General features: G+C 37.3%; 1 protein-coding gene across 1 annotated transcript in view; it reads left to right on the forward strand.

Moving 5' to 3' along the window:
- Window positions 1-27,042, forward strand: part of LOC121382339 (receptor-type tyrosine-protein phosphatase N2-like) — a 300,736-nt gene that overhangs the window by 187,086 nt on the left and 86,608 nt on the right. Inside the window, exon 10 of the mRNA XM_041511925.1 lies at window positions 10,143-10,219. Coding sequence (XP_041367859.1) covers window positions 10,143-10,219 — 77 coding nt within the window. The remainder of the gene's footprint in view (window positions 1-10,142; window positions 10,220-27,042) is intronic.

Genomic DNA, 27,042 nt, shown 5'->3' on the forward strand with positions numbered 1-27,042 from the left:
ATTCTCTATCCCCTGTCCCCCTCAGATCAAAACCATTATTGTATTCATATTTATGTATTGTTTTTAAAAAATTCAAATGTATGTAACTTGAAGGTATGAATATATACATGTATTTTTGAAGGCAATGATTCAAGGCTCCCCAACCTTGACACTGTCAACTGATCTGGGGGCAATAAACTCATTAATAAAAAATTAAAAATTTAAAAAAAAAATAAAAAAAAAATAAAACTAATAATAATAATAATTACTAGGTAACTGACATGCAGTTAAATGGACAATGTAGGTTGACCTCAAAATGTTTGAAATACCTATATGTGTCATCAAGTCGGAGCAACATCTCCTTTTGCTGTCATATGATTGTGATTGATCGGCGATTTTTTGGAAATATTTTTTTTTTCGAAACCGCCGAGCTAATCGCCAAGCCAACCACCCAAAGTGCCACTTTGGTTGGTTCGCATACTGTACTTTAATTTCTAAATAACTACATACATACTTCATTTCCCATTGATTGTTGTATGTTATTTAACAATATATTGTCAATATAAGTTGTAGAAGCATCACGAGGGGTATATGGCTTTTTATGTACCCTCTGTGTGTTCTTTTACCCCGAGCCGAAGGGGTAAAAGAACACACAGAGGGTACATAAAAAGTCATATACCCCTCGTGATGCTTCTACAACTTATATTGACAATATATTGTTAAATAACATACAACAATCAATATTATAGACCGAATGTTGAAATAACCATACTATGTTACAAACCAAATAGTTATAGTTTAAAATGTGCTGACATGTTGATGTCAAAAAGCATTCTTATCCATTAATTTCTTAAAATAATTTTTCAGTCTGATGTTACAGTTCTGTTTATTTTACAGTTGAAAAAACAAACAAAAAAACATACTCATATTAAGCTCCACCAGTTTATTTTTTGGTAAAACACCTATTTTCATAGCATTCTGTGATTTTTACCTAGTTACTCTGTATACTTTCTCTTGGGACATCATTATTTAATTCTGTCACATTTACATCTCCCAATGTGCATTGTTTGCCAGTATACCTACTACTTAGGGATTGATTGAAGTAATTGTAATCAAATTGCTGCTTATTTACACAAAATTACTTAATTGTATTATTATAGTCTATAGCCAGTTTGTTGGAAGAAAAGTAACATAATCATTTTAAGCTACAACAGGTATTTACTGTCTAGCATGGTAATTTTTTTATACCTGGTTTGAAGTATATGGGGAAAACTTGTGGCCGCCACATATGTTACTATTTTATGTTCAACTGCATGGGATCTTCTATATGTACTTTCAAAATACCAGAAGTTAGCACATACTGTGTCATGTTGTAGTTTAGTCATGAAGCACTGTTTGGGATGAGATAAAAATCCTTCACTCCATCATACCTTAAGGAAGTTTGTTTTGTTTAATGACACCACTGGAACACATCGGCTATTGGATGTCAAATATTTGATAATTCTGACTCGTAGTCATCAGAGGAAACCCGCTACATTTTTCTAATGCAGCAAGGGATCTTTTATATGCACTTTCCCACAGACAGGAAAACACGTACCATGGCCTTTGTCCAGTTGTGGTGCACTGGTTAGAACGAGAAAAAAACCAATCAGCTGAATGGGTCTACCGATGTAATTCGATCCTGCGACATAAACACCTCAAGCGAGCACTTAACCAACTGAGCTAAATCTCCCCCCCCCCAATACCTTAAGGTGACACCACACAATATAAATGCCTCGTATAAGAATAGCTGATTGCATTGTAACCGATGAAATTGTAATGTCCATCTTGTCACAATCGACTATTTTCATAGAAGGCATTCGTATGATGTGACGTCGCCTTTATTTTATTGTTATTGTTATTGTTATTGTTATTATTATTATTATTAGTATGTGAGTTTAAATAAAAGAAAGAAAGAAAGAAGTGTTTTATTTAACGACGCACTTAAATAAAAGAAGACATGACAAGAAGGATAAAAATTAAAAGTTTGTTTTGTTTAATGACACCACTAGAGTGCATTGATTTATTAATCATCGGTTATTGGATATGAAACATTTGGTAATTCTGACATATATTCTTAGAGAGGAAGCCCGCTACATTTTCCCATTTGTAATATTAGCAAGGGATCTTTTATATGCACTATCACATAGACAATAACACATACCACAGCCTTTAATATACCAGTCGTGGTGCACTGGCTGAAATGAGAAATAGCCCATTGGCCCTACTGATGGGATCGATCAAAGACCGACCACACATCGAGAAAACATTTTATCACTGAGCTACCCTTTGACAAGAAGGCTAAGAAATTGTTAAAAAGGCCTTGTGTGTTATATTATAGACCAGATGTCGACCATGCTATGAACAGGGAAATTTAGATGGTGTGTAGTGGTCTTACACTGGGCTTTTCCAAAACAAATGTGTCCGCAGTGTAGTATTTCTTATGACACTCATTAGTTGAGGCCAGTGCTCCACAACTGGTGTAGCAAAGGCCATGGTATGTACTATCCTGTCTGTGGGATGGTGCATATAAAAGATCCCTTGCTGCTAATCGAAAAATGTAGCCCCATGAAGTGGCGACAGCGAGTTTCCTCTCTCTATATCTGTATGGTTCTTCTTAACCATATGTCTGATGCCATTTAACCGTAAATAAAATGTGTTGAGTGCATCGTTAAATAAAACATTTCCTCTTTTCCTTTCTTTTAGTTAAGGCCAATATAGCCACTTCTGTTTTAAGTATCAAATATGGCGACCTCCATTATGGTTGTATTAATGGCATTCTTCTTTATATACTTGATGTGTGTATGGTAGTTGAGTAGACTTGAGCACAAAAAGATCCTTGCGAAATGCGGCATCAGGTAAGCATACAAAGAAGGCTTTACAAATGAAAAGATGAAATGCGATCAGAGTGATGGGAAACTGTTGAAATGTCTGCAGATTTTGTTATAGATAGTATATGCTATCATTGTGATACATAATGTGTCTAAAACAGTTGTACTGTATTAAAATGTGAGTTCTTGAAGTTTTAAGATTAAACAAAGAATGATATATTGGGTCAGAATTGACTCATTGGTAGAGGGGGTTTGCACAAAGTAAATATTACGTTTTAAGAAGCATTGATCTATCAGTAGAATGTATCAGCACTGTGAGGTATTGATAAGGCATTTCCTACTCAAGAGAATTGGGTTGGGTTTTTTGTGAAGGCCGAGGTTTATTGAGGCCCTTACAAAAATATTTTGTTCTGAGAGTTAGAATTATACCTTACAAAGGTGATTGATCTTTTTCTTACAAAAGCAAAATATTTGTGTACTAAAAGCAATCTTTCATTCTTGACTCACTGTAAACATTGCACCTACAAACTCATTTAATCATACACACCATAAATATAGTCCTCAGTTGAACAAACAAAAAAGAGTAAAGTTTGTTTTATTTAACGAAGCCACTAGAGCACATTTATTTTTAATCTTATCATCGGCTATTGGACGTCAAACATATGGTCATTCTGACACTGTTTTTAGAGGAAACCCGCTGTCGCCACATAGGCTACTCTTTTACAACAGGCAGCAAGGGATCTTTTATTTGTGCTTCCCATATGTTTGGAAGTAATGGTGTTTTTAAAATGTGTAAAATTTGTATGTATTTAGGTGTGGGAAATATTGAACAAAGGATAATTTTTTTAAATTTTTTTTAATTGAATCTTCAAACTGGAAGATATGGTTTAAAAATCATAATTCTGTTTTCACCATTCAGATCAATTGCTTCAATCTGTTAATTCTATAAACATGTATTTTCTTCTCTAACAGATAATCATGGTTTTACAAAATTGCCTGTATCTGTAATCCCTTTTTGTACATGTCTATTGTCAATGTGTTTTTTTGTGTATGCAAAGTGAAAGAAAGAACTTGATTTAAACCTTAGTATACATCTAGTTCTAAAAGCCTCTCTTTGCTGCTTATTTTCACAGTATTCCTCCAAGCGCTATTAGAAAATGAAATTGTGGCATATTTTTTCGTCAGCCCGAGAAAGTGTCGTGGAGACTTCCTTTGATCAAATCTTGGTACGGCTGGCCCCGAGCCATCCCCAGCTTGAAGAAGATTATTCCTATCGTCCGCTAATTACTTTGACATTTTCATCCCAGTCCTGATAATACATAGCCCTCTAACGGCCATTGCAGTCTGCACTTATTAAAGTTGATATGGTATTAATTAGGAATATTGTATAAGTTATCCTGAGGATAAGCTTTTAGAAGCATGATTTTAGCAAGGCCTGCAGGTTCTAAGCTCGTTGGTCAGATTCGAGCTGCATACTGGTAATGTTCGGCATCAAGGTAATGGGAATCTGGCTTAAAATGGGAGATTTAATATACGTTTTCCCCATGGTCTTCATTGCTATCTTTGTCAAGCGTTAGTACTATATATTAGCATATCTCAGATCAGATTTGTGTTGATGCAGTTTTTAAATTCAGAATCTGTTTTCCATTTGGCACACTACAATTTCAACAGCAATTGTCTCTATCTTGATGAGTAATATAGTAGTTCAGTAAGAACATATGAAGAGTTCATTTCTGAAATGCGATATATCTATTTTTGAGAAAAACATGGTTTTGTTGCAACATGATGTTGGGTATAACACACAAAGCACAGTTTTAACATCCTGTACAGTGGACATAGATTGGAAGGAAATGTTTTATTTAACAACACACTCAACACATTTTTATTTTACAGTTATATGGCATCAGAGATATGGTTACGGATCACACAGATATTGAGAGAGGAAACCTGCTGTCGCCACTTCATGGGCTACTCTTTTTGATTAGCGGGGAGGGATCTTTTATATGCACCATCCCACAGACAGGGTAGGACATACCACGGCCTTTGATATACCAGTCGTGGTGCACTGGCTGGAACGAGAAATAGCCCAATGGGCTCACCAACGGGGATCGATCCCAGACCGACCATGCATCAAGCGGGCGCTTTACCATTGGGTTATATATTGTCATGTTGTCGAGTTGTACTAACGTCAGTATACCTTCACTGTTAACTCCCAACATCTGGAAACTGGCATATATCACATTTTGGAAATGAATTCTCCATGTATTAATTTACACAAATGACAAAATCATTATGTTGTTCAGTGGTAGTTTTTTTTAATGAAATATGTATTTGTTTTAAAGCATTACGGAGATTCAGATTTAGTGTACTCACTCTTTCTAATTAGGCGATAACCATATTGAGTTTTTAGATCTGTGAGTGTTATTGTCTATTTGATCCCACAAATATAATTTTTTGACCTAAGGCGTTTCTGTATAGTTGGTATTTTTTGAAAAAAATACCTGACTACAATCTAAATGTAAATCGTCAACTTTGCCTGTTTCAATTGCAAATGACGTCAATTTCTACTGACATCGATAGATTTTCGGGTGTTATTTTCATTTGATCTCGGAAAAAGAATGTAATTAACCAATCACAGTACAGAACACACTTGCCATCAGTTTACAATTCTTATTAGAGTTCAGTAAACTGTTCAGTAAATTGTTCAATTTTGCACAACCAATGACAGATCTGTAAATTCTCAATTGTTTGCCCAAGGTGGATGTGCCAAACATGCTGAAAAGAAGAGGCTGTTTATTTAAAGACACCTCAGCATATTGTTAACAACAGCTGTTAGGTGTCTTAACATTGGGTTATACAAATGTCAGAGTTTGTTGTACAATAATACCACTAGACCACGTTAATTAATTAGTCATTGGATTTTGGATATGAAACATAAGATGGTTGTCTTCAGAGGAAACTGGCTACATTATTCCATTAGCACAAAGGATCTTTTATATCCACTTCCCTATAGACGTGTTAGCACATACCATGGCCTTTGATATGCCAGTCATGAGGTACTGGTTGGCATGGGAAGAATGGGTCATCCGAAGAGGTTTGATCCTGCTATTGAAGCATCTCAGCTGGGCTTTCTTATGACTTAGCTCGATCTAGATCGGTCGTAAGAAAGCTCAGCTGAGATGCTTTAGTAGTAGGATCAGTCTTATGGGGCACTGGTTGGAAAGGGAAAAGAACAGTGTATATACTGATGGTAATTGATTCTATATAACCAAAATCCACATCAGACAAGCACTCTACCAATGAGCTATCATACCCCAGCCCTGAACATGCTGAATCGTTAATGTACAATAATTGATTATCCTCTTCCTACATGTGCAGCATGGTTGATATTTTCTCTTAGCATCTCTCATTCCTGTCTGCTCACCTTTTTTCTCCCCATTTTTTTGTTGATAATTCTCTATCTCCATGGACCCCACTACATGTTATGAAATCTGAAACTCTTCCAAAGAGAAGGAAGCAAAGTGTGTTGGACATGAGACCATAACTTAATTTGTCATGATATTTTACGTGTAGGCCGGGTGTGTGAAAACTCATTTAAGACTGGGTGTGAAAAAAGTATTGGTATTAATTATTAGTACCATATGTTCATTACCGCATGCCTGACATGCAGCAGAATGGGGAGTTATCGACAGTTGTTACGTGTTCATCTATAATTCCATAGCGTTGGCGTGGGTGATTATATTATCTTGCCGTCCAATATCATTGCGTAATTATATGAGCCTGATGCTTGAATCCAGGCAGCCATTGTCTGGCAAGTGCACAACATATCAAGTGTAAAATTTGTCTAAACTGATCCAATTACTTTTTCGTATGTGTTTTTTGTTTATGATATTACATCATGTACCTGAATTATTGACAGGCCAATCAATCAAGATTTTTCTCAGAGCAGTGCAAATATTACGTCAGGGTCATAACTAGAATGAATGGGTAGAGGTGGATTATATAAATCATCTTGTATCTAGGGAAATATTAACCATTACACTTCTCTTGAATAAATTAGATTTTACAGGTAGTAGTTTGCACTGGGAGACTGTGGCGATTGTGTGTTTGCAGCATCGGTAACCTAATTAATCCACCATATTGGAATTCAGCATATCGATATTTTTCCTTTTTTTCGGTTCTTGACAAACAATGGTTTTTTAAGGTTACGTCTACACAGTAACGTTACGCAGACTACATAAAGTTATAAAACTGCCATCTCATCAGATCTTAACATAAGACATAAAGAGGTTACAATGATTAAAAATATGGAGAACAGATTAAAATTAAAAATATATACTTCATTGAAAGCCTGCAGAGGTTATAGAATATGGTGGCCCAATACCTGAGGCCAGTTGTTTTTAGACTTGGGGGGTGGGGGGGGGGGGGGGGTGGGGGCAACAAAAAATTACTTTTTGTGAGCCCAATGGCAAGTGAATTTTTATTTTTAATTGTACGAAAACAAAACATCTACAAGTCAGTTCTTTTGATTTGCTTTCACATGCAACATTTTACTAAGAAATAGTTGGCCACCAGTAATCTTTGGCCCATCCTATACCTACCAAGTTATAAATTGTAAACACAAAACATTCCTTGCTTTTGCCGCAAATGTTTTCTTTTTACTGTGAACCCAAAGACTTGTTACTCTAATACTAATACTAATAGTAATACTGTGCAAAACAGTAACCAGTCATTTAAGGTTGCATGTCACCATTAATGTTTGCAAAACTTTAAATGTGTTAAAACAAAATTAATAATTAAAAAAATATCACATAAAAAAAATATATATATATAAGTAAAAAAAAAAAAATAAGTATAGTGTACACTACATCATGAAATAGCATAAATTTAACAAAGTACCTACATTAATTTTTTAAAAGATTCCACTTTTGTTTGTCACTTTATTTTCTAATTTGTGAGTTTTAAACTATAATACCAGGAATTTATCCAGGTGTCCTGTGGGTCCGAACATAGATCCCCTTCCCAAAAGAAAGTGGCACTGAAAATTCTCAGTTTCTCAACTACAAATTTCCAATATATATATATATATATATATATAATAATGTCTACAAGTTCAAATAAATTAATTTAACAGCAGTGCACTGCATTATTCAAGGGACTGAAAACTTACATGGAGCTCAAGTATGATTTACTAACACTATTTTCTCCAATCCCGTCAGACATGGACACAAGGTCACATCCCTACACATGGCATCACATACCACTGACCTCACCAATACTGGGTGCAACATGTTTTCTGTGGGGGATCGATCCTACAACATATCACATTTCTAGAGAACTAAATAAATGCTGTAGATCCTGAAATTAACGTGTCCCTAAATTAATGCGAGTGATGGTGGGCAGACTAAAATGTGACATGAAATTAATGCGAGTGACCTCCCTATGAAATATTACTTTCCTAACAAAACATGTCTGTGTACTTTTTGCTTAAATCTGAGTTACATGAGATCAACTCACCAGCATATAGGTGTACACATCAATTAACCTGTTTCATCCCTAGTGTTTTTCGTGAGATCAACTCACCAGCATATAGGTGTACACATCAATTAACCTGTTTCTTCCCTAGTGTTTTTCGTGAGATCAACTCACCAGCATATAGGTGTACACATCAATTAACCTGTTTCATCCCTAGTGTTTTTCGTGAGATCAACTCAAAGCATAATTTTGCAGCAATCATTTACGTAACATGTATAGTTACCTAAATCTGGCTAAACATTAGCATACATGTACCATTACAACTGTATCTTCCTTATCTATCAATGGCGATTTCAGTCATAATGAAAGAACAATTTACCCAGAGAAAGAGCAGATCTGTTTAATAAATCAGGGTTGAGAACATCAACAAATCAGCATAGAAAAGCTTGATGCAATGCTAATTTTGGAAAACAAAATAGAACATCCACATTCCACTTTTAGTTCGATTCAGTATAACTTTTGTTCATGGAAATTGGGCAACTGACTTCAAGTCAGACTATTTACCATAGTCTGACACCCAATAGCCGATGGATTTTCTGTTCTGGGGTGTCGTTAAAGATTCAATTATTCATTCATTCTTTCATTCATTCATTTATTCATTCAGGTCAGACTATAGTCTTGATAAACCAGTACATTTCCAATGCTCCCATTAGCGACACCCAGCTTCTGATGCCTGTGCAAGCATTGGTGTGTCCTTCATGTAAAATGAATTAAAGAAGGTTCTCCTTTGTAGTAGTGGATCAAGTGCATTAATTCACTTATAAATCTAAGGGTGGGGTGGGGTGGGATGGGGTGGGGTGGAGTGGGGTGGAGTGGGGTGGGGTGGAGATGTAGTACAGTGGTAGAGTGCTCATTAGGATATTTGAAGCCAGTTTAGACTAAATCTCAAGAATCAGACTATGGTATTTGTTTTATTATTGTTATTTGTTGAGTTCATTTAGCAACATTTTACTGGATTTATAATAAATTTTCTAAAATATTTCATGTGAATTCCTTGTAGATTTAGATGTTTAATCCTTGTGCAAATACTAATACAAAGCAGATTAAGATATTTATCCCTGTACCAATGTTCTTTTGTTTATTTTATACACCTAATAAAAGTTACTCTGTATCAGAACAACAAAAATTAGTTTTAAAACCTCACACTGACTTTATAATTAACGCTATACTTTGATGATGCTAGAAATCCAATAACAACCAAATATTTGGAAGACTAATCTGTTTTTGAATATTTTGGCAGACATTTTCCACATGACTATGATGAATATAATTTTGAATTCTTACATCCCAGTTGGTGAGAATATTCGTTATTTTTTATAACACATACTTGTTTACACATGTGTTACATGATACACGATTGGCTGCTCCTAGGTGATGACCAGGTCACCAATGCCATACATCCAATGAAAAAACCCAGCCCAATCAAGATTGATTACACTGTGATGTATAGTTAACCTGACAGTCATTTGTCTGTGATGTGTAAGTTAGCTACAAGTGCAAAGGCTGTAAATAACTTTTAGTCAAAAAGGATGTTAAAATTTGCTTAAAACCTGGTTTTTGAGGATATGTAAGAAATAGAATAATACATTTGTGTCCGTTAGATACCATTTATCTTGCAACTCATTGTTTAAAAACATATCAAACTTACTTTCGCTCATTAGATACATTTTAAAACATCCAATGGCCACTCGTGTATTATTCTCTATTTACATAGATAAATGGTTCTACTTATGTTTTTCTTTCTTTCGTTTTCTTCAGTGTTGATGGCACCAGAATCACCTTCCACGTCCTGCCCAATTCTAAACTGAATGCTACGATGGTGGCAGAAGAAGCAGGTATGTTTAGTTTAGATCTTAATCCTTATTGACCTCCCAGCAAATTCTTCACTTTTTAATCATAAATAAAAAAATTCTTCATGTATGTACAGTAAGATATGGTTAAGATTGTCTATGGTTAAGATTGCCCATGGTTAAGATTGTCTGTGGTTAAGATTGTCTGTGGTTAAGATTGCCTATGGTTAAGATTGCCAATGGTTAAGATTGTCCATAGTTAAGATTGCCTATGGTTAAGCTTGTTCATGGTTAAGATTGTTTATGGTTAAGATTGCCTATGGTTAAGCTTGTCCATGGTTAAGATTGTTAAGATTGTTTATGGTTAAGATTGCCTATGGTTAAGCTTGTCCATGGTTAAGATTGTCTATGGTTAAGATTGTCCAAACCAGAAGATTCAGAAGATGATACCAGCAGCTGGATGTGTTGGGGTGGGGAGGGGGAGGCTGTTATTAAATAATATTGGTAGAACAGACAATGTACTTAGTCTATCATGGAACTTTTTCTTTTCTTAAACATTTTGCATATAGGAACTGTTACAAATCACTAAACAAATTGATCACCAACTACTATTTAATGTTTTAAAATTAAGACGAGATCCAGCACATGTTCCCTGTGTTTATCAGAACTCATTACATTTTGCTCAAATCTGTTTTCACTGATCATTCTTGTTTAGATAGGTGGCCACGACATGTTAACTTCAAAATGTTGGTAAGCAGTAATTAACACTGGGTTTAAAGGTTTGCATGTTGAGATTAGCTGATTAAAAACATTTTGAAAGGTGGTGGTTTTGTTTACTAATCAAAATCCTGAAATACTTACGAACCAGTGTCAGAATATTTCAATAGCAATTTGTGTTTAGTTAGTAGATTTCATTATGTCGGCCTTAGACAAAATTTTATTTGGTTTGTTGTCATATAACAGTCCCTGTTGTTATTTAATAGAAATGTTTTAAAATTATCTTTTAAAGTTTTATTTAAAATAAGGAGAGGAAAAGAAAGTACAGTTGATAATGCTGAGCTTATCAGTGTTTAGATTTCCTGAGTTAATTTACAACTTAAAAATCTTTTTTTAAATTCTGATTTCTTTACATTTTTCTACTGTGCAATAAATATAAATAGTCTTATTCAACTTACCGTACTAGCACAGCAACAATGCTATACGACCCTGAGTTATAACCTCCACTGCAGAATTATCTCCCCTTGCCGGATGTATAACCTACACCCGTGCATGGGTAGACCGTATATCCTCATTTTTGATTCTGCAGTCCTCCATTGCAGTCGTGTTCGAGTTCTGTAGTAAAAAAATTGTCAAATTGTCAGATTGTTTATTAATTTGTAATTTTGTTTTACTCATACGAGGTCTTTTGGGTAATTTACACAGGGGGTTAATGTCTGACACGGCTTCCTCGGGCTCCAACCGGTTGGTTGTGTGTGCCGAGGGGGGTTGTCTTAAACGACTGCCCCAGTTTGATCAGCATTTGTTATGTCGTTCTTGTTGTTTTGAACGCCAGTGTCATATCTGTGTAAATTGGTCCCCCTCCACTTGTGGGAAGGCTAAGAAGCTGTATAAAAGACGCCGAGCGAAAGAGGATGATTAGACGTGAACGGGACGGGCGGAGCACAGTGGCAACCTCTGCGGTCGTGCTCCATACCGATTTGTCGGCGGTCTGCAAGTTGGTGTCTAGTTCAAAGAGCTCACGGACAAGTGGTAGGCGCAAGGGTGCCTCCTCATCTGTTCGCCATCTTCATGGTGATACCAGTAAACCCGAAGAGCCGCTTGGCGCGGAGTGGGCGCTGTTGCTCCCTGTTTCGGCTGAAGCAGGGAAGGTTTCTTCCAGGTCGGGTTCCGTTCGACCTGGGGGTTTGCTTTTACCTCCGTCGGTGGAAGCGGCGCCGGTTACGGTTGTAACGGGGGCGTCAGTCGGAGGGAGTGCAGTCGTGGCAGGAACGACTGTGTCTCTCAGTTCCGACTCCCATCTTGCTGATGGGGACAGGGTTATCGGTCCTTCTGTGGAGGGGTCGATTAGCTCTAGAATGAAGTTGGCTTCGCGGTGCCGTTTGGCTCACCAGATTTCTGGTGCAGGGTTGGTCATGGCGTCCGAGGGCGCCGTTTTGGCCAACGGGTCTTGAGGCGCTACTTCAGTGATCGAGCCACTTGGCGAAATCTTACAACGTTGTCTCGGTCACAGAGCCGGGTGGCGTTGTTTCGGGTGTGACGCCAGTAGGCGTCCCTTCTGTTGTTGGGGCGCCTGTACAGCGTCATCAACTTTTAGATCGTTCGCATGTGGCTACGTCAACTGGGTTGGCTAATCCACACGTGGTACGTTGGGTTCAGAATTCGGCGCAGGATTCGTACGTGTACGAATTTCCTGACGGTCCGGTTCAACCGACACCACCAGTCCCGTTGTCTGTTCAGCAGGGATCAGGGAAACTGCAGCTTTCTTGGGTGCGCCTGTGTCTACACCGATGGTCAATTCGGACCTGTCAGATCGGGGTAGAGGTTCCAGGCGTTATCCCTCGACTGCGTGGGCGGAACCTTTCATTCAGGGTCCGATGGTTTCGGGTCGCCCTCAGGGGCGGACTCGGGGGGACTATGTTTCTCTTTTTGAGGGGAATCGCCTCCACCAGTCCCTCCACCGCCGGGATTTCCAGCGAGACCGGGGTTGGACCAGTTTGCAGATTCGGCCGGTCCGCATCGTCCTGCCCATGCAGTTTCGTTTCCGTTACGGTCAGCGCATGGCGCGTCGTTTGAAAACATTTCTTCTTCGGAAGACGATTTTCCCTCCGAATCAGTGTGTGGTTCAGGGGAAGGGTCGGCACCAGATTCGGTGCTTGACGATATTCCCAACTTGGCCGATGGTACGCCAGACGGCGATTATGATTACCAGGCGGTTCTTGGTTTTGTACGGGAACAGGTCCGACTGGTGTGAGCGGATGCAATTCCGTCGGAGGAGGCTGTTCAGTCTTACAAGGGTGTTTCGTTTGGAAACCGGCCTTTAGCGATAGACGCTCCGCGGCAGGATTTTAGGCTTGCCGTTAGCGCACGAGGCGCATGAATCTCTTGCGGAGATTGATGCTTTGATTGCGGGTAGTGATCGTATTTTGGGGGCGGTGGTGGTTTTGTCCACGTCTTCGTATAAGACATTGGGAGCTACCTTCCTTTCGCATCCAGCGGTCGTTTCCGCTAGGGTGAAGGCAGACTGCCACCCATCTCCTAATGTCAGTGTGCCACTCACGGATTTAGAGACTTTGGAGAGGTTATCTAAACTTTTTTTTCAAGTCAATAACCATTTAGGTACGTTGCTATTTGGGTTAGATAAAGCAGTCACGGGTCTTCCGCCGATGGCTAAGGGTTGTTTGTTGGCGGCTTCTAAAGCCTCTCATCATGTCGCTCAGCTTGCTGGGCGTGTTTTTGCCAACAGTCTACTTCTGCGTCGGGATCACTACCTGGCGGGACTGAGAGCGACGGGTGTGGTTAAAACCTACTTCCGTAGTCGCTCAGTAAGGGAAACCTTACTTTTTGGGACCAATTTTAACTTGGTCATGGACCAAGAAGCGGCGAAATTCATCCCTGCTACTCCGTCCCGAACTGCTCGTAAGCGCCAGGCAGCGTCTACTTTTAAGCCTCCACCTGTTAAGAAATCGACTTTTCTTGACAGTTATCAGATCCCTGTGGTGTCTGATTCGGGCGTGCAGTCTGGTAATGACCGTGGTTCATCGAAACAGGGACGTTTTCGGGGGAAGCCGGCACGTTTTCGTGGTTCCGCTCGTTAGCAGATCTTCCTGTGGGGGGCAGATTGCGCCATTTTGTTCAAAGTTGGTGCGAACTGCCAGATCTGGACCCATGGGTTTTGTCGGTTGTCCGCAACGGATACAGAATTCCGTTTTCTTCACCCCCTCCACTGACATCCTCCCCCCGGTTACCTGCAGTACCGCATGTCGACAACCGAGTACTGGTGGAGAAGATGGTTGTCGAGTTTCTCGACAAGAAAGCCATCCAGGAGGTGGATTTGGGCACTCCGGGATTTTATTCCCATCTGTTCTTCGCCCAGAAGAAGAATGGCGAGTGGCAACCAATTCTAAACCTGAAGCCACTGAATTATTTCGTCGTTATTCCATCTATGAAGATGGAGACGGTTCAGTCTGTTCACGCTTTGCTTCAGGTGGGGGAATGGGCGGCGTCCATCGATTTGAAGGACGCTTACCTGCATGTTCCAATCCATCGGGATTTTTGGAAGTACTTGCGGTTCCTCTACGACGGCAGAGCTTACGAGTTTCAAGTTCTGCTGTTCGGATTGGCCACAAGCCCTCACGTCTTTACTCGGGTAGTAAAGGCAGTGGTGGGGCGTGTACATCTGTTGGGTATACGGATGAACAATTACCTGGACGATTGGTTAATTCCGGCGGCTTCACAGACGGCATGTCTCGTGGGTGTGGAGTTCGTGATCGACATGATTCTCCGATTGGGGTTTATTCACAATTGGGTCAAGTCGGAATTAGTACCAACGCAGGTTTTCACTTATCTCGGGGTGGTTTTCAACCTTGTGGAGGCGTCCGTTCTTCCAACGGATTCGCGACTTCACAATTTCAGGACGTTGGCGCAACGTCTTCTGGTGGAGCAAAGTGCGTCGTGTATTGATAGGCCATCTTGAATCGCTGGCGGCGCTGAATGTGCGGTTCAGATGGTTCAAGAGACTGCTTCAATGGCATTTGTCCCGAGTGTGGGATGGTCTCAGCTGGGATTTGGTGATACCATTGGGGCCTTGGTTCATTCTTCCGATCCAAGAGTGTCTAGTGGACAAGTGTATGTCCCAGGCCGTTCCTTTACACCCACTTTCTCCAGAGTTGGTCCTGTTTACCGATGCTTCCCTCGAGGGGTTCGGTGCACACCTTTTGGATCAACATCTGTCAGGGGTGTGGACTCCTTCAGAGAGGAGTCGTCACATCAACCTGTTGGAGATGGAAGCAGTGCGTCGCGCTTGTCTCCATTTCAGGACTGTTATTCGACATCGTCGGATTTTGTTGAGGTCGGACAACACGTCGGTTGTTCCTTCCTCAATCGGTGGGGAGGCACCAAATCCTGTCATTGAGTCTTGCGGCTTTGGAGATTCTGGAATGGTGCGACGATTGGGGAGTGGTGTTATCAGCCAAACACATTCCTTCGTCCGTGAACATCTTGGCAGACGCTTTGAGTCGTCGTTCCCCGGTTCAGACGGAGTGGATGTTGCACCGGACGGTGGCTTATCGAGTTCTTCAGTTGTGGGGGAGTCCTCAACTCGATATGTTTGCCACTCGCCTGAACAGTCAGTTGCCAGTGTTTGTATCGCCGGTACCAGACCCACTGGCACTGGAGTACAATGCGTTGAGCATGGACTGGACGGGACTGGATTTTTACGCCTTTCCCCCTCCGGTTCTGCTTGGCAAGGTTCTGGCAAAGATCAGACAGCAACCTTGTCGTGTCACTCTCGTAGCCCCGAGTTGGGCAGCTCAAGCCTGGTTTCCTCCGCTCCTGTCACTTTTAGTGCAGGAGCCGGTGCGGTTGCCGTTGATACCCGATCTGCTCAGTCAGAGACTGCGTCGGACAGAGTGGCATCCGAAGCCGGAGGTTTTCCGACTTCACGCATGGCGGTTGTCGGGGTTTCCCTCCGAAACCGAGGCTTTTCTAAACGGGTTGCTGAGCTCGTCTCCTCGTCGAAGCGCCAGTCTACGGAGAGGGTCTACCAGTGTCACTGGCGCGCTTGGGTTCGTTGGGCGACTGAGAGGGACGTGGATCCCTTGTCGCCTACTGTTAATGATTTAGCTGAGTACTTCCTGGCTCTTGTCCAAGAAAGACAGCTGAAGGTTCGAACAGTGAGAAGTCACCGGTCGTCCATTTTCACTACTCTGAGGCAGTGTGGACGTCAAGATTTCTCAACGAATCTCGTGTTTCATGACTTGCTTAAGTCGTTGCAAAACACGGTTGAGAAGCCTTCCATTTTGCCTAAATGGAATGTTTTTCTGGTTCTGCATGCACTCAAAGGCAAGCCCTACGAGCCTTTGAAATTCGCCAGTCTTCGTCATTTGACGTGGAAAACTTTGTTTCTGATCTCACTAGCGGCTTGCCGTCGTATTAGTGAGATTCATGCTTTTTTGCATGATTTGGTGGATTACAATACGGACGTGTCAGTTACATTACATACTGATCCTGTTTTCATGGCTAAGAACCAGGTGCCAGGGGAAGAGTTTCCTCCGGCCATTATTCAGTGTTTATCTCGTACGCTTTCTGCGGATAATTCTGATAGACTTCTTTGTCCGGTGCGGGCTTTGAAATTCTATTTGGAGCGTACTAGAAATCTCCGGCAAAACACTAAGAGACTGTTTATCTCTTTCACACGCCAACCAGGAGACATTACGAAGAATGCTTTGTCGAGATGGATTGCTGCAACCATCAAACTGGCATATGAGAAGGCGGGTGATCATGTTCTGCGGAATTTCTCCGTTCGACCTCATGAGATTCGGGCGATTTCTGCTTCCCTTAATTTCCATGATTCTTTGGACATTTTCAAGGTCATGAGTGCGGGATTTTGGAAAGGTTGACACACGTTTGACCGGTTTTATTTCCGTGATATGGCTGTTGGTCCGGACGGAACTCGGCGGATTCAGTCAGTCATTGCAGGGCAGCAACTCATTTCGGTGCGCAGGGCCACGAGTAGGGGGCGACCCTTATTTCGTCTGGTCGCTAGCGGCAGTCTTTCTGGGAGATAGTTCTCCACCTCCTGTTTGGAGAGTGGGGGGTGGATGGTTGACTATCTGGGGCAGTCGAGTGTCGTTAACCATTACTTGGTGTGCGGGTTTCCTCACCTTGTTAACTTGGTTTACTTTTAATTGGGGTTGTAGTTCTTCAATTTAAAAGTCACTTTGACATTTTATACCTCGTATGATGTGGGTTGCTTTTTCACTGTATCATTACTTGAGATGAACACTACTAGTTGAATGGGTAAGTCCTCCTTGTTTTCTTACCTCCTCCCTTTAATGTTAAATTCTCGTGCTTTAACGGTGTTATATCACGTCTGTTATAGCATTGTTGCTGTGCTAGTACGGTAAGTTGAATAAGACTATTAGAAAATTTGTTTCTAATTTTCATTATTATTCATACTTACCTAGTACTAGCACAACAACAACCATTACCTCCCACCCGCCCCGAGAGAGGTCTTTTTTTATTCAGTCATTCCGGACTTTGAATCGATAACGAGGATATACGGTCTACCCATGCGCGGGTGTAGGTTATACATCCGGCAAGGGGAGATAATTCTGCAGTGGAGGTTATAACTCAGGGTCGTATAGCATTGTTGTTGTGCTAGTACTAGGTAAGTATGAATAATAATGAAAATTAGAAACAAATTTTCTAAATATCCTATATAGTACTTACTGTTCAGTATGTTTAATATTCATTAGCATGTACTATTAAGTCAAAAGGCCTTTGGAAAGTGTATTTTTCCCTTTAAAATGCATGATGGTATTTTTTTAAAGTAATGGTGAAGGTAAACATATTGACAAAGTAGTACCATTGTATACATGTGATATCTTATGGTAATGGGATTTTCATTTTTTTTTTTTTTTGAACTTAAAAGGTTTCTAGATATTCCATTATATGTGTTATATCAGAGTACAGAGTTAAAATTCATTTAACTTTAAATTCTTGGTAATGCATTCATAAATGTCAATCTTTATAACAAGAAATACAATATTAGAATTTAGGACATCTTTAATTGTGTAGGCCATCGGTTTACAGGCTGGTAGGTACTGGGTTTGGATCCCAGTTGAGGCATGGGATTTTTAATCCAGATACCGCCTCCAAACCCTGAGTGAGTGCTTCGCAAGGCTCAATGGGTAGGTGTAAACCACTTGCACCGACCAGTGATCCATAACTGGTTCAACAAAGGCTATGGTTTGTGCTATCCTGCCTGTGGGAAGCGCAAATAAAAGATCCCTTGCTGCTAATCGGAAAGAGTAGCCCATGTAGTGGCGACAGCAGGTTTCCTCTTAAAATCTGTGTGGTCCTTAACCATATGTCTGACGCCATATAACCGTAAATAAAATGTGTTGAGTGCGTCGTTAAATAAAACATTTCTTTCTTTCTTTAATTGTGTTGCAACATGCTGGGTTTACAACAAGTAAAATAGAACAAATTCAGTTGTTTAGCCAAACAGAATGCTGCAGAATAAAGATTTGTTAAATATGCTAATTTTCAAATTAGCTTTTATGCAAATTTATTATAAAATATATTGACTAAATTGAATTTGTGTTTGGCAAATTTATTATGAAATATATTTTCTAAAAAAGTTAATTTGTGTTTGGCAAGCTGGCAAATGACAACTTAGCCCAGAATATGGCATAAATTAATTAGAAACACATTGAATGGCAGGCCCAATGACATTTAATCCTATAAAAAGCATACCAGAATGGTTCTTTCTTTTGTATTTGTTTTTTAAAACTACAAAGGTTTTAAGTTCAATTAAACAAAAACAAGAAAGAAAACAATTGTGTAACAGATATGCTTAGCATTTGACCACTACTGTCTAGAAGTTTTAAAATTTTATTAGTTCCAGATGCAAATAGATTTTTCAGGTTCATAATTTAAAACTTCTTGGAAGGTTGTGCAAATTTAAAGTAAATAAATTTAAGCATCTGTTGATTTACAAAGTGAAATATAATTTTTTATGCCAAGGTGTGTTTGTATGTGTGTGTGTGTGTCTATTTATATATATATATATATATATATATATATATATATTATATATATATAGTTAATGTCAAGACTTTTTACACGTAATATTAGACATGTTGAGACATTTTACATATTTTTTTATGTAGCAACTTATAATTACAGCATGTAATCTATATAGCCAAGATGTATATCTTTATCACATTGGTGGTCTTCTACTTACTAGTAAGACGCTAGATTCATGTTTGCGTCTACAGAACTACCAGCAAACACGTATTGTGTTTGCATGAAATCGGAGTCGTTCGTGAAACACCCACTAAGCCGAGCCTCACAAGACATTTCTTTAGCTGGAGGCTTTTTCCTAATGATGCACTGTCTAAGGCAGGAAAGGCAAGTGAGCCCGAGAGTCTCCTGTCCTTTGTACCGTAATGAGAGCCAATTTGGAAAGCAAGTCGTGATTTTCTCCAGGGAAGCAGGAAGCCTTAAGAAAGACGGCCAATTTTTGCCGCTATCTGAAGGAAGAAGAAACACCATAAGACTGCCTCTTGTGCAGGGTTTGCGTCTCATTGTGCGGTCTTTTTAGCGCTAAAAGCACCTGCTGTCAGCTTCCCGTGTTAATCAGGTTGCATTTTTACCCCACAGTATGTTTTCGTTGCCATGGAGAGCAATCCTTGTTATTCGCCAACTTTTGTCATCTTCCAACTGTGAAAGCTGAAGTCATTATTTTTTACTAGTTATTGTACTTCTTATTATTTTTGTTATTTTTTTACTAAAGATGATTCGTAACAAAAATGTCTTTTATCATTCAAGATGTTTCGAATAGCCAGCAGTCTTTAGGCTATAAAATATCTTTCAGAAAAAAAAATTGTATTGTTAGGTATTTTTTTCCATTTGATTTTTCTACTTTGTTTGATTTTTTTCTTGTTTTGATACAAGATAACATCGGACATTACAACGTTGTATTGTATTTCATATCTATTAATAATTAATACCTGTGTTTTTGCAAAATAACAGAGAAATACAATTTCAAGAAGATTATTATCCAGGCCTAGAAAAACAATTAAGATTTTTGTCAAGTGTCACAAAATAGCAAATGTCAAAGACAAATTGTTTTACAAAATAATGCTAATATTTGGAAAAACTCATAAAAATGTTTAGTGAAAAAAATTGTAAAAGCTAAACCTAATTTGAAATTCATTTGATTGGGAACAGAATATCAGTAAATTCAGTCATAAAAATATATCAGAACGAAATATCCATAGTTTTCAACCTGAAAATGCATCCACTTGATTTTTTATGTTTCATTGATTTTAAACAAAACTAAATCATATGTGTCATCCATCATAGTAATATCTGCCAGTATATAATGGCAGAAACTTTAGTTAACAAGTATTAACTAGATAATAATTTTATTTTATTAATTTTATAGCTACTTTGTGTACTTAGTGATATATAAATCTTCTATGTGTGTATATACATGTATTACATGTAACAAATTTAAAAGCACTTTTTTTCAAATAGATTTTTCATACTATGGGATTTACTACAAGTAATTTATTTCTGAGCCGATTGATTTCTAAATTGCACACAAAAATAGTATTGTTTTTGACATTTCAGAAACATTTTTACTTTTAATTTTACGTCAAACCAAATTGTTGGATCATGGGACGGACTATATAGATTAGTTATTGTCTGTATAAAGTTATTGTCTGTATAAAATATAGAGATGTCATGTGGGATTTGATGTTAGTACTGTGACACAGTTAACTTTCTGATATTTTGTATGATCAAGGCTTTTGGTTGCAGTCAGTATTTGTTGTCATTGTATGTGTATTCCTTTATTTTTTTCCATCAATTTTTACTTAACATGTTAAAGGTTTAGGTGGAATAATTATGTGTTTGTTAAATACTAGTACTACTGTGCAGGCACGGTGAAAGCAAGTAAACATTGGGTAGGGCTGATAGTGATTGGGGAGGGCTGATTGATATTGCAAAGCAAAGTTTTTAGGGGGTTCGGGGGTATGCTCCCCCATAAAATTTTAAAAACTAGATGTCCTGAAATGCATTTTCCTGCATTTTACAAGTAAAATTCATTTCTGTCTTAAGAGTCCCGAGTCAGGCCCTCTATCTTATTGAAGGTCGGACTCGGGATGGGTGTGTTCGAAACCCTAGTGGTATGTGAGCATGTTAAACTAGTCTATCTATCTATCTGCCTTAAGATTTACTACCAATAATCATTTTGATTCCTAATTATGGCACCATGCCTAATGAGACATTTGCATACATGCATTACACAAAACAAGTTAACAAAATGTGCTTTCCTGCCACTCGACTAGCTATTTTATATCGGCAACATTTAGTTATAGTCAAGTTAAAGTTTGGTTAAAATTTAATCACACTTTAATTTTCATCACATTTCAACTTGTCTCTTGGTCTAGTTTCATAGTCTGTGTAATTGTTCATCATTGTTTAACTACACATCCTCATCCAGCTCCAGTTTGGTTAAAATCTATCTAATTCCTTTTAGCTAGTGATTCTTTAAAGGACACCTGATGTTATCACTGTTTTGAGAGTGATTCATGGGTGCTTGTCATCACAGCTCTGCCCTGTGGTAGTTTTGATTTAGTAAACCAGTCTGGGAGGGGCAGTCCTCTTCATAGCAGAGCAAGAAGGATGAGATCTCCAGTGAAGGATCTCAGGAGTAGCTATCCTGTAGACAAGGCACTATAGACAGAGATTCGTGAAATCAACCACTATCTTGTCAAATGCCTATTTGACTATATGCATAATGCAAAGGTTCTGTCTTGATCATGTATTTCAGGTTTGTTGTTCAGATGTTATATTTGAGTGTGTGGTCAAGCTTCAACCATGTCATTTTTAAAACAAAAATTATCAATTGCTTATAACTCTTGAATCCTTTACAATTTGGTGTAAATTTCCACCAGATAATATTCTTTAAACTGCAGATGACTGACTGACTGACTGAATGAATGAATGAATGAATGAATGTTTTATGACACCTAAACAAAACAAAAAACATCACAAAGGTAGTATGAATTAATAAAATAGAAAATGTGACACTATACAGCATGGTAGAAATTTAGATTTTTTTTTTTTTTTTAAAGAAGAAAGGAACATTATTATTTACACCAGTTTAAGCTACTTGTGGAAGAGTTATTACAGAGTTCCCTTATTAAATTTCATGTTGTATATGTCCTTGCAGTAATTTATTTAATATGCTTTAGAGGGATGGTGTTAGTGGAGATTATATAATGCTTTCAACATTTTTTTTTAAACTACCCAGCTCTTATCTGACTTAATTTTAGCTATTATATATACATGAATAAATTGCACATTTTAAGAGTTTGGCTTTGTAAGTTTGTTTTTTGTAGAACAAATTGATATCACAGTTTTGACCATGTTGCCAATTTGAAAAACAATTGTAGGATGATTGGTTTCTTTGAAATACACATAGGACTCAACTTACACCTTTTTCAATAATTACTTTTAGAGACTTCGGCCTAATTAATGTGACACCTAAAGGATTTGCATTTGTTTATTTTTTTAAATTTAAATTGAAGGTTTGAAAGCCAATCTTCTTGTATTGATCAGATTGTTCTAAAATTTGGTACTATGATTGTCTGGGGAAGTTTCCACAACCTAATTGTCAGATATTTTGGAAATTTAAAAGTTTTTAAATCTTTATTAAATTTTTTTATTTTATATAGAAACTTAATATTTTCTCCTAGAGTTTCACAAATTCAAAATTCCACCAATATCTCTCTGTTTGTGAAGTCTGCCTCTGACACCACTGCTCTACTGACCCAACTTCATATATATGAATAGGATCATGAAACTCTGTGGGATTTGCAGCATTTCCAATGCTTTGTTATCTACTAGTGACAAAACTGAAAATTAAAAAGCATATATATATATATATATATATATATATATATATATATGACCGTAATGTGCCTACAAACTGTGAAGCATAAATGTGTACAGCCTTCCACATTGCAGTAAACAACTGAAACAAACAATATAATATACCATAACAATTCACATTGTAATTAGATTGATTAAAAATAAATAAATATAAATAAATAAATAAATATAAAATAAATAAAATAAATAAATAGACAGACAGACAGACAGACATTAAGATGAGTGGAATGTATAGGTGAAATAATGTTATATTATATTGGCATTGGCAGACATTCATGTGCAATTATCACCTCATCATTGGACTTCTACATGGTCATAATTTGTAGATTGCATTCATCCATTTTATGTCCAACATTTTGCACCTCCAATCAAAATCCATTAACGGTCTTGTCATTTGCAATGTGAACTTAGTAATTGTGCCCGAGTCTGCCGCCCTGTTAGACATGTCCATTTGCAAACAGGTCAATCATGCCTGACCACAGTTAGCATTTCCCTTGCTATTTGTTTGACATAAACGTCTACAATTTTCTCTTCATTTTCCTGAGCTCTGGTGAGAGGAGGTATGAATGTGATTTTGTGAACCCCACTTCCTGTCATGACCACCTGCTATTTTGAATTACTATGCTCAGGGCTAAATTAAATGGCATCTATTGATTGGTTGGATGCTGGAGATGTGAGATAGAAGTTTTTGCATTGGTTCACAGTTTATTCAAAAAAATATTTAAGTTTTCAGAATTTTTTATTTATTTGTTTTTTATTTGTTTGGTTTCATTTGTTTGTTTATTAAGTTTATATATACATACATACAAACAAACAAATATATATATTTGTTTGTTTGTTTAGTTTATACATACATACATACATACATACATAGGGACATACATACATACATACACACACACACACACACACATATATACATACATAGGCTACATACATATGTATATATATATATATACACACACACACACACACACACACACACACACACATCAAACTAGATCAATCGCTCTCAATGAGAAATCACCCCTGTAACTTGTCTCAAAACATTAAATCAAATACCATCACATTAAAAAAAAAAATCAATAAAATACCACTATACATTTTTCACTCAGTAATTCATTGCTACAATAAGATAGCCCATCAACATAATTACGGGCTAATCAGAAATTCTCTCTCTGGACAGGAGAAAAATGTTCTTATTAGTGAATCCTGATGAACTGCCCACCTGAATGAGTCAGTGAAAAGGATCTTGTTCAGTAATGTCTATTGTCAACTCCCAAAGACAGGAAATGAATGCACGTGTTGAGAATGGCCAGGTTCATTTAGTAGCAGGCATAATGATATGTTACCATGGTAACTTGTTTACCTAATGTGCGATCAGTATGCACGCTTTGGTCAGATACTGTCAATTATCAGGAAGTAAGGTGTATTGATCATCTGCTCTATGATTGTTATTGGCTTCGGATTATTGTCTCTATTTAAATTTTATGTCACGTCAACATTGAGTGTTTTATTTTATTTTATTATTATTATTATTATTATTATTTAATAATGTATCACTTTATTAAAAAATCAACATGCTAATTTTTAAAATTACCATCATTCAAATATAGCCGTTATTTAATGTATTGCTGTATCAAAAATCAACATGCTAATTTTTAAAATTACCATAATTCATATATAGCCATTATTTAATGTATTGCTGTATCAAAAATCAACATGCTAAATTTTTTGATTACCATCATTTAAATGTAACCGGTCCTAACATTTGCCAACATATGTTTAGCTGACAGGGTTAGTGGTATAGGCATAATGTTAGAGATATAGGGGGAGGGTTATTTCCATTTTGAGGCTGAGGGATTTTTTTTCCTGTATTGATAGTCCTTTTAAGAATGTTATGAAAAATTTTTAAATTTAAGAATTGAGTTTTAAAAAGAAGGTTGTAGCTCATTGATGTATAGTGAGTTAAAGTATCCGTCTGTTAGATTTGTTTTCATTTCAACCTGTAATTCCTAAACTGATATTTCAGTTTTAAGGTTGTGGCATGTTTTCTCTTGCATTAAACTAAGTATACATTGGTTGACACCAAAACTATTCTATTCCACAATTTATAGCTACAAACCATACTTTATAATAAATTACTATTGTAGAACTATTTTAATATGAAGTGAATGTTCAGTCTTTACACCAGCAATCATAACCGTTTTAAAATCTGATCCCTTTTGTTGTGATTTAATCAAGGAAATATATTACTTTCTGTTTGATCAATTTTCACGTTGCATAGTTTTAGTTTTGAAGCCTCTTAAAGCGACATACCCTAGTATTTAAACACTAAGGCATATGTTTTACTATTAGAGCTGTTTTTGTTAACTGAAGTCATTCTTTACTTAGATTTTATTGTTTAGATTATCCATTTCTATACATTCGAAGTGTTTTGGTCATCCTAGTGTTTTTAATATCACAAAATGCATTTCTCATTTTTAAAAACGCACATGGTCTGAGAAGTAACATATGTGGAGTACAGTTTTAATATATTTTTAGAGGGTATTTCGCCATTTCAAAGTCACATACTCATGTTTCACTTAGTTGTAACTTTATCCAAATGTGTTACAGGTTTGTAGATTAAATAAACTTAGTGTTAATTTTCACAGGTTAAAACTAAGGTATGTCCCTTTAATATAGGAGTATTACTATTAGTATTTCTGTTCTTGAAACATCCTTGGTTTAAAACAAATTTAAAAATCTTTTCCTCCTAAATTAAACCAATACTCTGAGATTCTGTTATTACTTATTTTTAAAAAAACCATTCCCTCCATCTGCATCTCATACAACTGTATTAATTATTAACATCTTCTGACAACAAATCTGCTCTTATAAATGTGTCGACTCATATAGCAGAGAACAGGAAATAATATTTCTTCTTTCTTTTTTTTTTCCTCATCATTTTGTAATTACCCTGCTAACAATGGCATTTGTTAAGGGACTTAATTGTAGCAAAGATGCGATGCAGTAATACCTGAGTGATAATTGGACTTGTCACAGTTATTTACACAGAACTGACGGAACCGTGTGGCTTTAATTAGGGATCTACCTGCTACAAGCTGTTCATCCCTGGATAATTATGAAGATAATAAACTCCTTGTTGTGTAATTCTCCAGGTGTCGGCGAAGTAATTAGAGTAATACCACCGATGAATGTGCTCTAAAGGAAGTCCATGTTGTAGTTAATGGAAAATAATCGGGAAGCACGGAGCGAAGAAACTGGTTTTTACCCTACATGTATATAATATCAGAATAGATGCACACGTGTTTCTTTCATTAGTAAGAGCCAATCCACATTTTTGTAGATTGGGGTTAAATTATGGTTCTGTAGTATGGCTTCATCCTAAAAAGCCAGGAGGTCATAGGTTCAATTCCCATATTACCTGATCCCTGTCTATTGGAAAATGAATATAAAAGATACCTAATTACTACTATTTAAGAATAGCATGTGCAGGATTAAAGCAGGAGCCTAAAAATTATTAGCAATTTGGTGAATTTGGTCCCAAACTCTGTAGCCACATTTTTACATTATAATTGGTCAAACCGCCAAAATGGCTGTAGATCTATAAAGGGAAGATAATTTTTAATTGGATTTTTAGTGATTTCTTAATTAAATATTTTCACCAAATTCAAATTTAATTCACATTTGGCGATTTGGTGAACAGGGGCAAAGTGAGTTTCTTCTTCAATATTGGAGACAAAGTATCAAAATTACCATATGTTTGACGCCTGATCATTTATGATATATATATATAGAATATCAGGTTACTACGTTTTGATATTGTGGTTATTTGGCTAGGTTTAGATAACGGTGTAACCAAGCCAAATAACCACCATATCAAAACATAGTAACCTGATATGTTTTATCATTCAACCTCTTCAAGTTATATTTTTGTAATATGTTTCAGCCAAAAGCGGTATAGAAACTTAGTTTTATCATGCAGAAGTCGAATAACAGCAGGTGCCTGAAAGTACCAATCAAAAAGTTATGTGTTTCCAAATTTTAAATAAAATACTTTGATTATATTTAAAAGTCTGGATGGGAGCAAATAATGGAGAATGGAAAAGTAAGAGGTAATTTAATGTTAATGGAAGTGTAAATGGTATATTTGTTTATGCAGTTCAATATTTATT

This window comes from Gigantopelta aegis, chromosome 9, assembly GCF_016097555.1.
Source record: "Gigantopelta aegis isolate Gae_Host chromosome 9, Gae_host_genome, whole genome shotgun sequence".
Lineage (NCBI taxonomy): Eukaryota > Metazoa > Mollusca > Gastropoda > Neomphalida > Peltospiridae > Gigantopelta > Gigantopelta aegis.